This window comes from Nilaparvata lugens, chromosome 3 (assembly GCF_014356525.2).
Source record: "Nilaparvata lugens isolate BPH chromosome 3, ASM1435652v1, whole genome shotgun sequence".
In the NCBI taxonomy this organism is placed as follows: domain Eukaryota; kingdom Metazoa; phylum Arthropoda; class Insecta; order Hemiptera; family Delphacidae; genus Nilaparvata; species Nilaparvata lugens.
The window spans coordinates 57,329,880-57,343,105 of NC_052506.1; the positions used below are offsets into that span (position 1 = coordinate 57,329,880).

At 35.6% G+C, this 13,226-nt stretch overlaps 1 protein-coding gene across 2 annotated transcripts in view; it reads right to left on the reverse strand.

Annotated features, from left to right (window-relative positions):
• Window positions 1-953: 953 nt before the first annotated feature.
• LOC111054209 (sorting nexin-6) overlaps window positions 954-13,226 on the reverse strand; it is a 47,511-nt gene continuing 35,238 nt past the window's right edge. The window contains exon 13 of one of the 2 annotated variants that reach the window (XM_022341187.2): window positions 954-1,920. In XM_022341187.2, the coding sequence (XP_022196879.1) occupies window positions 1,867-1,920 (54 nt within the window). In that variant the 3' untranslated portion in view covers window positions 954-1,866. The remainder of the gene's footprint in view (window positions 1,921-13,226) is intronic. The other variant, XM_022341188.2, reaches the window with a different exon arrangement.

Genomic DNA, 13,226 nt, shown 5'->3' on the forward strand with positions numbered 1-13,226 from the left:
TATTTTGGTTCGATGTGACAGCCATTGGTAATGCAGCATACATCCCACCAATAGTCGATTTCTTTTCTTGCCACACTCGTACCAGCATATCAGGCGTAACTTGTGCAACTGATATGATTGTGATCCGATTTCGGAGGTCATCAAGATTGTCTGGTAGAGACGGAACATAAATCTTATCCTTAATGAAACCCAACTGGAAGAAATCCATCGGTGTTAAATCTGGTGAGCGAGGTGTCCATGCAATTGGCCCTGCACGGCCAATCCAGTGATGTTGAAAGCATTTCTCTAGAAAATCCCGAACTTCTAAATGAAAATGAGCTGGTGCACCGTCGTGATGAAAGTAAAAGGGCACTTGTTCATCTTATTCAGCATGACGGTGCACCAGCTCATTTTCATTTAGAAGTTCGGGATTTTCTAGAGAATTGCTTTCAACATCGCTGGATTGGCCGTGCAGGGCCAATTGCATGGACACCTCGCTCACCAGATTTAACACCGATGGATTTCTTCCAGTTGGGTTTCATTAAGGATAAGATTTATGTTCCGTCTCTACCAGACAATCTTGATAACCTCCGAAGTCGGATCAAATCATATCGCTGCGGTTGCACAAGTTACGCTTGATATGCTGGTACGAGTGTAACAAGAAATCGATTATTGGTGGGATGTATGCTGCATTACCAACGGCTGTCACATCGAACCAAAATAACACACACACACCTTAAACTTCAAGTGTTTTGTAACAAAATGACACATTTCTCAATGTTGTAAGTAATTTCAATAAATATGTATGTACTTTCAAAATTGTAAAGTCCTTTTATAATCACCATGTAGTAAGAAATACCGAGGCTCTTCGAAAAATTAGTAGAAAATAGACTTTACCGCTCTCACAGAAAAATTTCCCAAATAGAACTCACAATGTCTAAATTATTGAGTAGGGTAAATAATACAAATTCAAATTCAGTTCAATTGTTATAATTTCATAATATATCAACATATGTATAAAGCAATACATATAAATAATGGAATGTTGGAATTCAGATAGATTAAGCGATTACAAAACCAGTAATACATCAAATACTTATGAATAAATTATATAAATACTATTGTCTATATCGGTGGATCGTTTAATAGTGTTTCAAAATTTATAAAGAACAAATGAAGGATGATGCTGACGGAAAATGCCAAAATATGATTTCGTGACATATTTAATTCTGTAGCGATTCAATTCATTAGATCGATATCGAAATGATTTCGAATCAAAGAATCAAATATTGAATATATGATTATTTGTCACTAGATCATACCAATATAATGTAGAAGGTATAAGAACGTTCTACAATGGTAGACGCAGTAATGCTATCAATTTTATTTACATGATTAAATAGAAAAATACGTAAGCTAATAACGTTTTGAAGCTGACGATTGCACATTGGTCACTGGTCATACTTTTTATTCTGTACAAGGAATATAATAATTAAATCATTTATCATAATAAGATGCAAGCTAAACAATGTAGTTCCTATTCAACTTCAGTAGACTACAAAACATTCAACAAAGTAGTATCTTGATCATCAACAAAATAGTAAGATGGGATATAACACAAAAGTTTAAAAGATATACGATATTCTATTTTGGAAAATTTATATATATATATATATATATATATATATAAACACATTATACTCATTTCATATAATAAGATAATACCACTTTCTTGTACCTAGTGGAATGCAAAACCAATTTTTTTTATAGAGTTTGCAATGTAATATTATTACTGGTTCAGCCAGTTTTATATCTTCAAAGAGGTAACCGCATTTCTGTCTTTCAGAATTGGATTCTCATGAATAATCATTTTCTCTAAGCCCTGGGTCACTCCTCATCTCTCAGTGAAGTAATGCAATTTTTGTAAAGTGCCACTTGAGCCTGAAAAGAGATAAGAATAACCATTAGTAAGCTCAGAACTGCTTATAGCATAAAAACTATAAATCAAAAATCTGGTGTGGCGCACTCACACAACTTTCCTTGCCGTTATGAAAAATCTGGTGTGGTACACTCACACAACTTTCCTTGCTCATATTTGAAACTATGATCAGACTTCTGTATATGTGTATATATAATTGTTTTCAGAGTAGTTTCTCCTTTGTGTAAACTATGAAATTCTATGATTTTTTTAGTCGTCATTTTTTTAAAGTCGTCAAAACAGCTGTTCTACAGATGAAATAACTCGACTATGTGTTCTTTTTATGAACTGCGCTACCTACCTACCTCATGCATGAGAAGGAGGTTACTAAGTTCATTTCTCAAGGATGGGGTGGACCCCCCATCAGTTTCCCAGAAAGAAGACTCATGCCAGTTGATAGAGCTGATAAATAACTATACAGGGGATGAATTTGAAAAAAATCGGTCAAGTTATTTTTGAGAGAATCGCAAAAAACATGATTTTTTACTAATTATCCGCCATTTCTCTCAAGAATATTACGGAGCTCCTGCAATTTTCCCAGAAATGAGACTCGTGTCAGTTGATAGGGTTTATAAATAGCTATCCATGGTATAAATTTGAAGAAAATCGTTAGAGCCGTTTTCGAGAAAACCAAGAATAACATGGCTTTTTAGTCATTATCCGCCATTTTTCTCAAGAATATTACGGAGCTCCTGAAATTTTCCCAGAAATGAGACTCATTTCAGTTGATAGGGCTTATAAATAGCTATCCATGGTATAAATTTGAAGAAAATCGTTAGAGTCGTTTTCGAGAAAACCGTGAAAAACATGGTTTTTTAGTAATTATCCGCCATGTTTTCCTCCATTTTGAATTCAATTTTATTGAATTTCTTATTGTCAGATCCTCTTGGCATAAGGACCTTAAGTTTAAAATTTCAAGTCAATCGGTTAATTAGGAATGGAGTTATCGTGTTCACAGACATACACACATACACACACACACACACATACACACACACACACACACACACACACACACACACACACACACACACACACACACACACAACACACACACACACACACACACAGACCAACACCCAAAAATCATGTTTTTGGGCTCAGGGGACCTTGAAACGTATAGAAAACTTGAAATTAGGGTACCTTTTTTTTGGAAAGCAATACTTTCCTTACCTATGGTAATAGGGCAAGGAAAGTAAAAATGCCCATTGTAGAATAATAAGAGATCATTTTGTTCAACCTCCGATCATATATAACCCCATCATAAGACACAGACAAGTGGTAGGAGGGACGATATTCACAGAGCTTCCAAACGTGAGGGACACAGCTTGAGGGCAAAGCTTCCAAACTCACGAAAAGCTCCAAAACAGCATCATATCCCACTTACACTCATCTGTCAGCAGCATTTTACGAAGAGGGTTTTGTTAGGCTAGTCTACTCCCACTGGTATCGAAAATGCCTCAACCTTCACGGCAATCATGTTGAAGTTTGAGCGACTTTTTAGTAAAAAATTCATTCTTTAATATACATTCGTCTTTTTATGCAGCAACATTTTCCAGATACTATTGCTCGGTTTCACCAAGCGCTTACGGACCAGATACGGTTTACAACAAGTGCACTGTAACATATTTTATCCACGGCGATAATAACATCGATAAATTCAGTACACACTTTCAAAGCGTAACCGGCTTGTTTGAACATGTTCAAACGTCTTGGCCGAGTTTGGTATACCGCGCTGAGATTAGAACCTCGGCTTTGTTCGTTCATAATCGGTACTTTCCGTTGTCAGTTATCATTTGATCATGTCCAATGAGATCTCTCGACTATTTTGGAGCCTAAGGCGCATAGCTTATTATATAGGGGGTTTTCATTAAGTGTGTCCTATCTTTGAAATCAAATGAAGCAAGCTGTGTGTGAGATATTGATGATATCTGCCTTTTGTTTAAGACCTTTTGTTTAAAAGGTCTATCAATGCCATTTTGCATGGAATATGATGATATTCAAATGGCACCTTGGTTTCCGCGTGGTGGGGGACATCCGAGAAGCCAATTTTTCCGTTGGCGTACAAATCGGGCTGAATCCCATTGATGACTTGTAATGAATGGACCACGGCTTGATGGCATAGATCAGTGACCTAGCATAGCCTTTCAAGAAAAAGTTTAATGGAGTCAAATGACACGATTGTTGTGGCCAGTTGGCATTGCCTCTGCGAGAAATATCTATGCACTTGTTATTGGACGCTAGCTTCAACTATTCGGCCGCAATAAAAAAATGTTAAAGTTGGGAAAATCTCAATGGACAACTTTATACAAGGCACTGGAAAGCATTGGGGTCTAGTACGAAATTCAGTTGCGCTCAAGATATGAAGAAGATTTTATAAAAAAGAATTACATATTCTAAGTGGAACATACATATTAAAGATGTACGATTGCTCTACTATCACAATGAACAATAGTAAACGCAAATTGGAGAGGCGGGTGATGGTGGCACCATCTCTGAGTGAAATTGGTATATTAGTTTGGTTCAAACTTCAAATTACATGTGTTATTCTAAATTATCGGAGATGTGTCAATCATATGATTGACCGAGCGAAGTGAGAACTAAGATTCAAGTCGACGGTTTGGCATTTCTCTTAATTTTTAAATGTTTGAATGTTTAAATGTTTATATGTTGCGCATTTACGGCGAAACGCGGTAATATATTTTCATGAAATTTGACAGGTATGTTCCTTTTTTAATTGCGCGTTGACGTATATACAAGGTTTTTGGAAATGTTGCATTTCAAGGATAATATAAAAGGAAAAAAGAGCCTCCTTCATACGCCAATATTAGAGTAAATATCTGGTGTGGCGCACTCACACAACTTTCCTAGCCGTTATGAAAATTGATCACCTGACGCTAGTGTTCCCGCGCACCTACTATTAAAAATATGAGACAGCTGGTGATGGGACAATAACGCTGGAGACACACGAGGTCTGCTATCTCTTCGTAGTGAATGATTTAATAGAACCAACACTTGCCAACTGTTTGCAATTTAATAATCACATTTTCTCGAATTTCAAGCTTATTTCCAATTTTAGGTGAAAATGTTACTGAACATTAATTGCAGAAATGTTCATGCTCTATCTTTTCCACTTAGAATTTTCTGTTTAAATTTTATCTGAAGCCTGATAATTGAGAATCTAAAATCAAACTTCGCACAGATGGGGCGGAGCTCCCGAAATTTTTACAGATATAGGACTTGTTGCAGTTGATAGAGCTTATCAATGACTATTTCAGGTATGAATTTGATCAAAATCGTTGGAGCCGTTTTTGAGAAAATCGCGAAAAACCCTGTTTTTGTCAACATTTTCGCCATTTTAGCCGCCATCTTGGATTGCATTTGATCGAAATTGTTCGTGTCGGATACTTATAGTGTAAGGACCTTACGTTCCAAATTTCAAGTCATTCCGTTAACTGGGGGATGAGATATCGTGTACACAGACACACACACACACACACAACACACACACACACACACACACACACACACACACACACACAGACAGACAGACCAATACCCTCTTTCCATAAGCTGAGGGCATGATTCTAATTTAGAGTTTGGAGTTATTGACAGAAAACATTTTTTTACATTTTTCTTTTTTAATCTGATGGCCAAAATTGCAACAAATATTATTGAAAAGAAATTGATTTCTAAAATCATGAAAAGTGAGAAATGAAGTTTGTATGAAATCAGCATTATGGCAGTTTATTTTGTTAATTTCAACACACCGATTTTTCGCCAACACAACACAGAATGTTCTCTGATGGGTTGATTGGATTGGCGTATCGACGGCAGCCAGACCTGATAACAGCGCTCACACTCACATTCCGGGACGGCACGTCACGGTACGATAGGACAGAAAGCTCTATGTTCATTTAGGATTTTTTCTAGACATTTTAAATTGATATATTATTTATTAATTTTTGAGAAAACATAACAACAGGTCAATGTAACTTAATGAGCGCGAGGTCTACTGTTCACAGAACTACTAGTTTATGTTTTAGAGAAAAACAAACAAATACTTGTCATTTGTCCAATTACAACGGTTCAGTGAAGGCTTGAATTGGTGTTAATCGTTTCTTATGTATGGTATACTTTTTACTTAAATGTGAAAAAGTAAAATTTACATAAATGTATGACTGAATTTGAAAAATCTTGAATAAACATATTTCTAATGAGAAATTAGGCTATGATGCCATTTCAAATGTAAACAAACACAAAGCAGACGAACATTTTTACTGCTTGAAATTTACCAATTTCAATCACAGAATGGTCTCACCATCACCCGCCTCTCCCAAGGTCTCTAGAATACAGGTCATGACACAATCCCGTGATGCATTGCAAAATCGCCATTTTATGGGGTTCTAGTTCACCAATTTTCAAATTAATCAGCTGTTATAATTATGGATTGAATAACATGATGTGTTATCTATACTTATAAAATTCTTATCTCACTGATCACGATTTCTGGGAAACTACAGGATGGATTGCAACAAAACTTGGAATATAGCTTCCTCTTACGTCCTAGGTGCTCACTAAGAAATCTTTTGGCGATATTTCAACTCTAAGTTGTTCATCTCAACGACATGTTCATCTCAGTTCTAGTTCGGAGTTCGATGAGTGAGCATCGTCTATCAGAGCGCCTGATAAGTAGCTAGTTTGTTCCTTATCTGTCACTCGGCTTATTTTGTCCGTGTTTAAACTCAATAGTATTTCATAGTGTTTGACCTATAAATTAAACTTATTCCGCATCGAAAATGGTTAATAAGTGCAAAAAGTGTTTAAACGACGTAGCTCTAAAGCACGATAATTTCAAGTGTAAAGATCGTGATGGGTTATTCCACGCCGGGTGCATAAATATGGACGCTTCAAAATCCGTCGCAACACGTAACAACTGGAGGTGTGATAAGTGCAGCGCTGCTACATGTGCTGGTCGCGAGGGTGAGTTATCACGTGAGGACAGTTATCACTGTTCTCCAAGCAATAGCTACTGCTCTTCGAAGAGAAAATAATGAACGATGGCACATTATTAAAGCCACACTCGACGATTTTAAAATTGTTAAGCAAGACGTGAATACTCTAAAAGAAACGTCGAATAGTAACTCAGCAGCAGTGCTCGAGCTAACTCAAAAAGACGAGCATCTAAGAGGTCAAATTGCGGTATTAAAAAGGGAAGTGGCGGATTTGCAACAACAAACGCGCAAAAACAATATTGTAATAACGGGCATACCGGTTACAACGCAGGAAAATGTGTATGCGATAATGGAAAAACTGACAAGTGTTTTGGGTGTAGAGTATAATGGATTTGACATATCGATTGCACACAGACTTCGCCAAGGTTCAGCTGTACCCGGGAAAAACCGTGTTCCACCGTCCATTGTGGTGAATTTCGTTTCGAGATCAATCAAGTCCATCTGGTTGACAGCTAGAAAGCACAAGAAAAGACTGTCAGCAAGTGAAATTAATCCCAATTTTCCGGATCATCCTGTTTATATGAACGATCACCTAGCTCCACAAACAAGGGAGATTTTCAACGCAGCAAGAAATCTCGTTAAAACCCGTAAGCTGGTGTCTGTCTGAACCAATGATGGAAAAATATTGGTGAGGAGATCAACTATTGAGAAACCATTCAGGGATATATGATTTGGACGATATACGTAAAATTGATGAGACGGCGGCTGAGCAGCGGACACAGCCCCCTCCTTCGACGGCAACTCTTCAAACAAGTTCAGGATAAGGCAAGAAGACCTTTTGCAATTTCATACTATTTCAGCTCTTATAATAAATCATGAACATTTGATTTATTATTCATTCACATACATGTTATATTCCATTGCATAATAATATTCATCAAGTAATATAATACGGTTTACTGATAATAATAATCGAATGAAAATATAGGATTCCTCATTGGTTTGGTCTTTTATGAAATCAATATTAAATCACTATTTGGTTCGATGTATTGAATTCAAGGAGAATATAGTATTATTTTATATAGGTAATATTTTAGGAGAATACAAAAAAATATAATTTCCTGGTTCAGTAATGCAACACTAAATAAGCTTTTAAATCAAAAGATACTTGTATTATATGTTGTGTGGTTTCCGTAAAGGTAGCTCTATTTATAACATCACAAATGAAGCTTCAATCTAATTAAATCTTCATAATTATTACAGTATTAAGAATGATCAATGATGAATACAATATTTTCGTACCATAGGAATGAATGAATTGCCACAGTTATATTAATTACAGTATCAGCTGATTCAAAATAGCGTTAGAGATTATCGTGAATACTGATAAACTTGAAAGCAAAAATAATATCTTCCATTGTCAGTACCGTTACGCTCATAACGCCAAGTATTTTATCAGCTCTATTTACACTCAGACGAAAAATTATTAGATCAATCAAGTATACTGAGCTTGATATTACACTATAATTAATATTTATTTACTGAACTCGAACAAGCAATTCAATATTAATTGAGGGTCCAATATTATTGTAAAATGGCTGATCAATATAGCCAAAGTTTCATTTTTCTTTCCATTTTAATATCCTTTTAATTATGTTTGCAGTTTACAATCTGGATCTTATTCTATTCTACATTTTATTTTATTTTTTTACACTTATAATAATTTTATTATTTGTTTTATGCTAGTTGGGTTTAATATTAGTTGAAATATTCTTTACTTGAATTATTATTATCGGTTTTCGTTAATATATTGATTTGATAAAAAATTATAGGCTCAATATTGCAATACAAATGGATGTCTAATCACTGAGTAATTTTCGTTTATTCTAATTTTTAAATGTTTCCTTTATACCCTTTCTAATTCAGATTGAAGTTTGTAATCTGAGCCTTGTTTTATTTTTTTTCATTTATCATTTTTATTTCCTGGTTAACATGCTCACTTTGTACCCATTCTATATTATTTATTAGTTTAATTAGAAATAATATTCGTATCATTTTTTAGTAATAAAGGTTCCAATATCGCATTTCAATTGGATGATAAAGTCAAAGTCTTGAATTTCGTTGATTTTATTCAGTATTATTTCTGGTTATTCTGATTGCAGTTTGTGATCTGGACTTTTTTCTATTTTATCTTTACAAATTTGTGATGCAAATCATGCTTATTTTGTATTAATTTCTATAATATTTTTCAGTAGGATTATTAGAATAATGTTTCAGTAATTAAGAGTCCAATTAGCTGATTGCTTAGCAACTAAAATCTTCGTTTTCGTTGATTTTATGTTTTTTAATTTTTTTTCCTTTACACTCTATTGCGTTTTTTATTATGAAACGATTACTGTTTTACATTATATTTTAATTGGAGTTGAATATTAAAATTCATTTTAACAATACAATATCTACATAAAGCCGGGTGACAGAAGAATGATGTGCCTCTCATGTTCTTCACCGACGATGAATGCATTATAGAATCCAATTTAATTGACAGTTTAACATTCAATAGTACTCAAGCATTAGAAAGATATTTTGAAATAGGAAGCATGAAATATGAATTCCATACACTACATATGAATATACGTAGCTATAATAGAAACTTTGATGAATTCAAAGTATTTTTAAATAGTTTTAACAAACTTAAAATGAGTTGTATTGTTTTAACCGAAACCTGGTTGGATGATGATGATGTTGTGATGCAGCTCCCTGGATATAATTATTTTCGAACAACAAATAAATTAAATCAGAATGACGGTGTTGTGGTCTACATTGATGATTCGTTGGCCGTTACCTCCTGTGATCAGCTGTGCCTGGGGGGAGTCGCCAACTGCCTAGCCCTGACCTTTAATCTGAACGGCGTGCCTTGCCACCTGTTGTCCGCCTATCGTAGCCCTAACTCTTGTCTCGATTAGTTTGTTTTGGCGCTTCAGAGCTATTTTCTTAACATAAACGATAAGGATCATTTACAATTATTCTGTGGTGATGTCAATATTAACATTCTGAATGTTCCTCCGAATTCCCCGCAGGACTGTTACCTTGATATGATGCATGAGTTGGGATTTATAGGTTTAATCAACAGGGTAACACGTCCCGCGGGAAACTCCTGTTTAGACCATTTCTTCCTGAAAAATGACAAAAAACTTCAAATAAAATCTGCTATCATAGAATCATCAATTACCGATCACTATCCCATATTAGTTCAACTTAGCTCTGGAGCGCCCAACAATCTTGGGCATAGTCACGGGAGAGATCCACCAACTTACAGGGTAACTGATTGGAATGCCGTTGGCGCTGCCTTGTTGTCGACTGATTGGGGCTGTGTAACTGATGTAAGGAATGATGTTGATTATTCAACTGATACTTTTATTAGCGTTGTCCAGTCAGCCATAGAAGGCAATACACGGACCAAATCGGTAACAGCTAAAAACAGGAAAATAAAACCTTGGATAACTCAGAGCCTTGTTAATTCTATTAGATTCCGAGACAAATTAAGCAAAAGGGTATTAAGGCAACCTTTCAATATTCAATTGCGTCAGCAATACCGCACTTATAGGAACATTTTACATCCAACAATCAGAAATGCAAAAACAAACTACTTTAAGGAAAAAATTAATAGTGCAGGAGGGAATCCTAAAAAGTTTTGGTCAGTGGTAAATGAGTTGGCATGCAGGCCGGGTGTGGCTGGGGGATTCCCCTTGGCACAGTTTCTCGGGGATGGAGTGCCATCAGAGTCGGACATCAAGCGAATTAGTAATTCATTCAATAATTTCTTTTCAAATGTTGGAGCTTGTTTGGCGGGTGCAATTCCGAAGCGTGGTCCACTATTGGTGAGTGATGTAGATCATTCTACCGATGTGACTTCTGAGTTGCAACCTGTGACACGACTTGATATTTTTAAAATAGTCAAGAATATGCGGGGAGGCTCTGCTCCGGGTCAGGATGGCATCCATACTTAATTTATATAAGAACACATAAATGCTGTGATCGAGCCTCTCTCCCACATTATTAATGAAAGTATCCAAACAGGCAAATTCCTAAATGCATTCAAAATTGCCAAGGTCATTCCCATTTTTAAATCCGGCTCTAAATCTTCAATCAATAATTTTCGGCCCATTTCCATGTTAAGTGTATTTTCCAAAATTCTTGAAAAAATTGTTAAAATTCAATTACAGTCTTATTTAGAATCAAATAATTTGTTAGTTTTCAATCAGTATGGCTTCAGATTAAACAAGAATACATCAAATGCTCTGTTCGATATCACCAACGAAATAGTGCAAAAGGTGGGCGAAGGTAATAATGTACTTATTACCTTCCTTGATATTGCCAAGGCATTTGATGCTGTGTACCGACCAAAACTATTGCAGAAATTGGAATGCTGTGGGATCAGAGGTGTGACACTGCAATGGTTTCAAAGCTATCTACATGAACGGAAACAGACCACCTGTATTAATAATATTTCCAGTGATATGTATAATGTAGATTACGGTGTGATTCAGGGAAGCACACTAGGCCCTTTGCTTTTTCTGGTCTACATCAATAACCTCAGTAAAGTTCCCCTAGATAGCAAGATATTTCTCTTTGCAGACGACACTGCAGTTGTATCATTTGGGACTACCTGGGAGGATGCTTTCAGTAAGGCTACCAAGGATCTCTTTGGTGTCAGGAAGTGGCTCGATCAGAACAAACTTACTCTGAATGTTGACAAAACTAAGTATTTGCCTATTTATTTCAAATCAAACAGTAGCCCAGTTCAGGAGATCCTCAGGCTCCACTCATGTGATGACTATCAGTCCACTACGTGTGACTGTGGGGTTTGCAGCGAGTGGAGCAGCACAGGTACCTTGGCGTTCTGATTGACCACAAATTAAGCTGGACTCCACAAGCTATTTCACTGAAGCAGCGAGTGCTCAAAATGATATATGCCTCCAGACAGCTAAGAGAGGTCCTCCCTTTACATCAACTGCGGGTGGCATACTACGCATATATCCAGTCAGTTCTTATGTATGGTGTCATAGCTTGGGGTGGAGCCTCCTCGTTTGCCTTGGAGCCGGTCGCGGTGGCACAGCGAGCAGTCATCAAGACATGTCTCAGGCGAGACTATCGCTACCCATCTAATCTTGTTTACGAAGAGTTTCAAGTTTTTAATATTAGACAGCTTTAAATACGTGTTTTAATGAATTACATATACTACAACAAACACTTCATTTTCAATAATTTAGCTCATACTCATAATACAAGAAATCTAATTAACTTTGGTATTGCTCATCCCCGACTCCTACATAACTGCTTCAAAAATAATAGTAAATACATCTGTCATATATTATATAGAAACGTGCCCAATCATTTAAAACATCTGAAAATTACAGTATTAACACCTACAAGCAAAATTTGAGTAGATGGTTATTAGAAATTGGCAGGGATGCTGCAGAGCAACTGATTCAATCCGCCTTCTTATTCAGAACTTAGTGAATTTGCCATTTATAATGATTAAGTATAGTCTTTAAGCTACTATTTATATATTTGTCTATATATACTTATTACCAGTAAGGAATTTCATTGTGTGCAATTTATATTCTTGATTTGCTGATGAATGTTAGTTGATTCAATTGAAATAGTTTTAATTTATTATAATATGTATAAAACATGAGAACATAATGTCAATCAACTTGAAAGAACTCACTCTCCACTCACAGACTCAAGTCTTTGTGGAGAGTATTCACTGTTAAATGTGTAAATGAATTTCATGAATTTGTATTATGTTTTGTGAATAAAAAGCTATTTGATTTGATTTGATTTGATTTAAATGGTGGTTTTTAAGGGTGTAAAGTTTGTCTTTTAGCATGTATATTCTTCTTCTCTCAATCTCTTAATTATAATTGAAATGTCCATATCATATATGTTACTATAGAACTATAATCTAGAGAGAGTACCTCTTCAAAACAGTTGTTGACTACTGGCAACTAAATTAATAATTTTGTCAGGTTGGCATCAAGTTGAGATGACTTCATTGACCAAATTGATTGGGCACTGCTGCTTCAATTGGAGCTATACCTTGGAGTAAAGATAATTTTTATTTTTCATAAAACAAACTTTTATGACTGGAGTTGCTTCAATCAATTGATCCTATTCTATCAAGACTAATTTTGTTTGTATATCCGACATCGCGAAAACTGCTTAAACAGTTTCGATAAATGGAGGGTATTTTTAAAACTTCAGAAGTGTCCGTTGTGGAATCTATTTGCAAAGAATGAGGAAATTTGGCC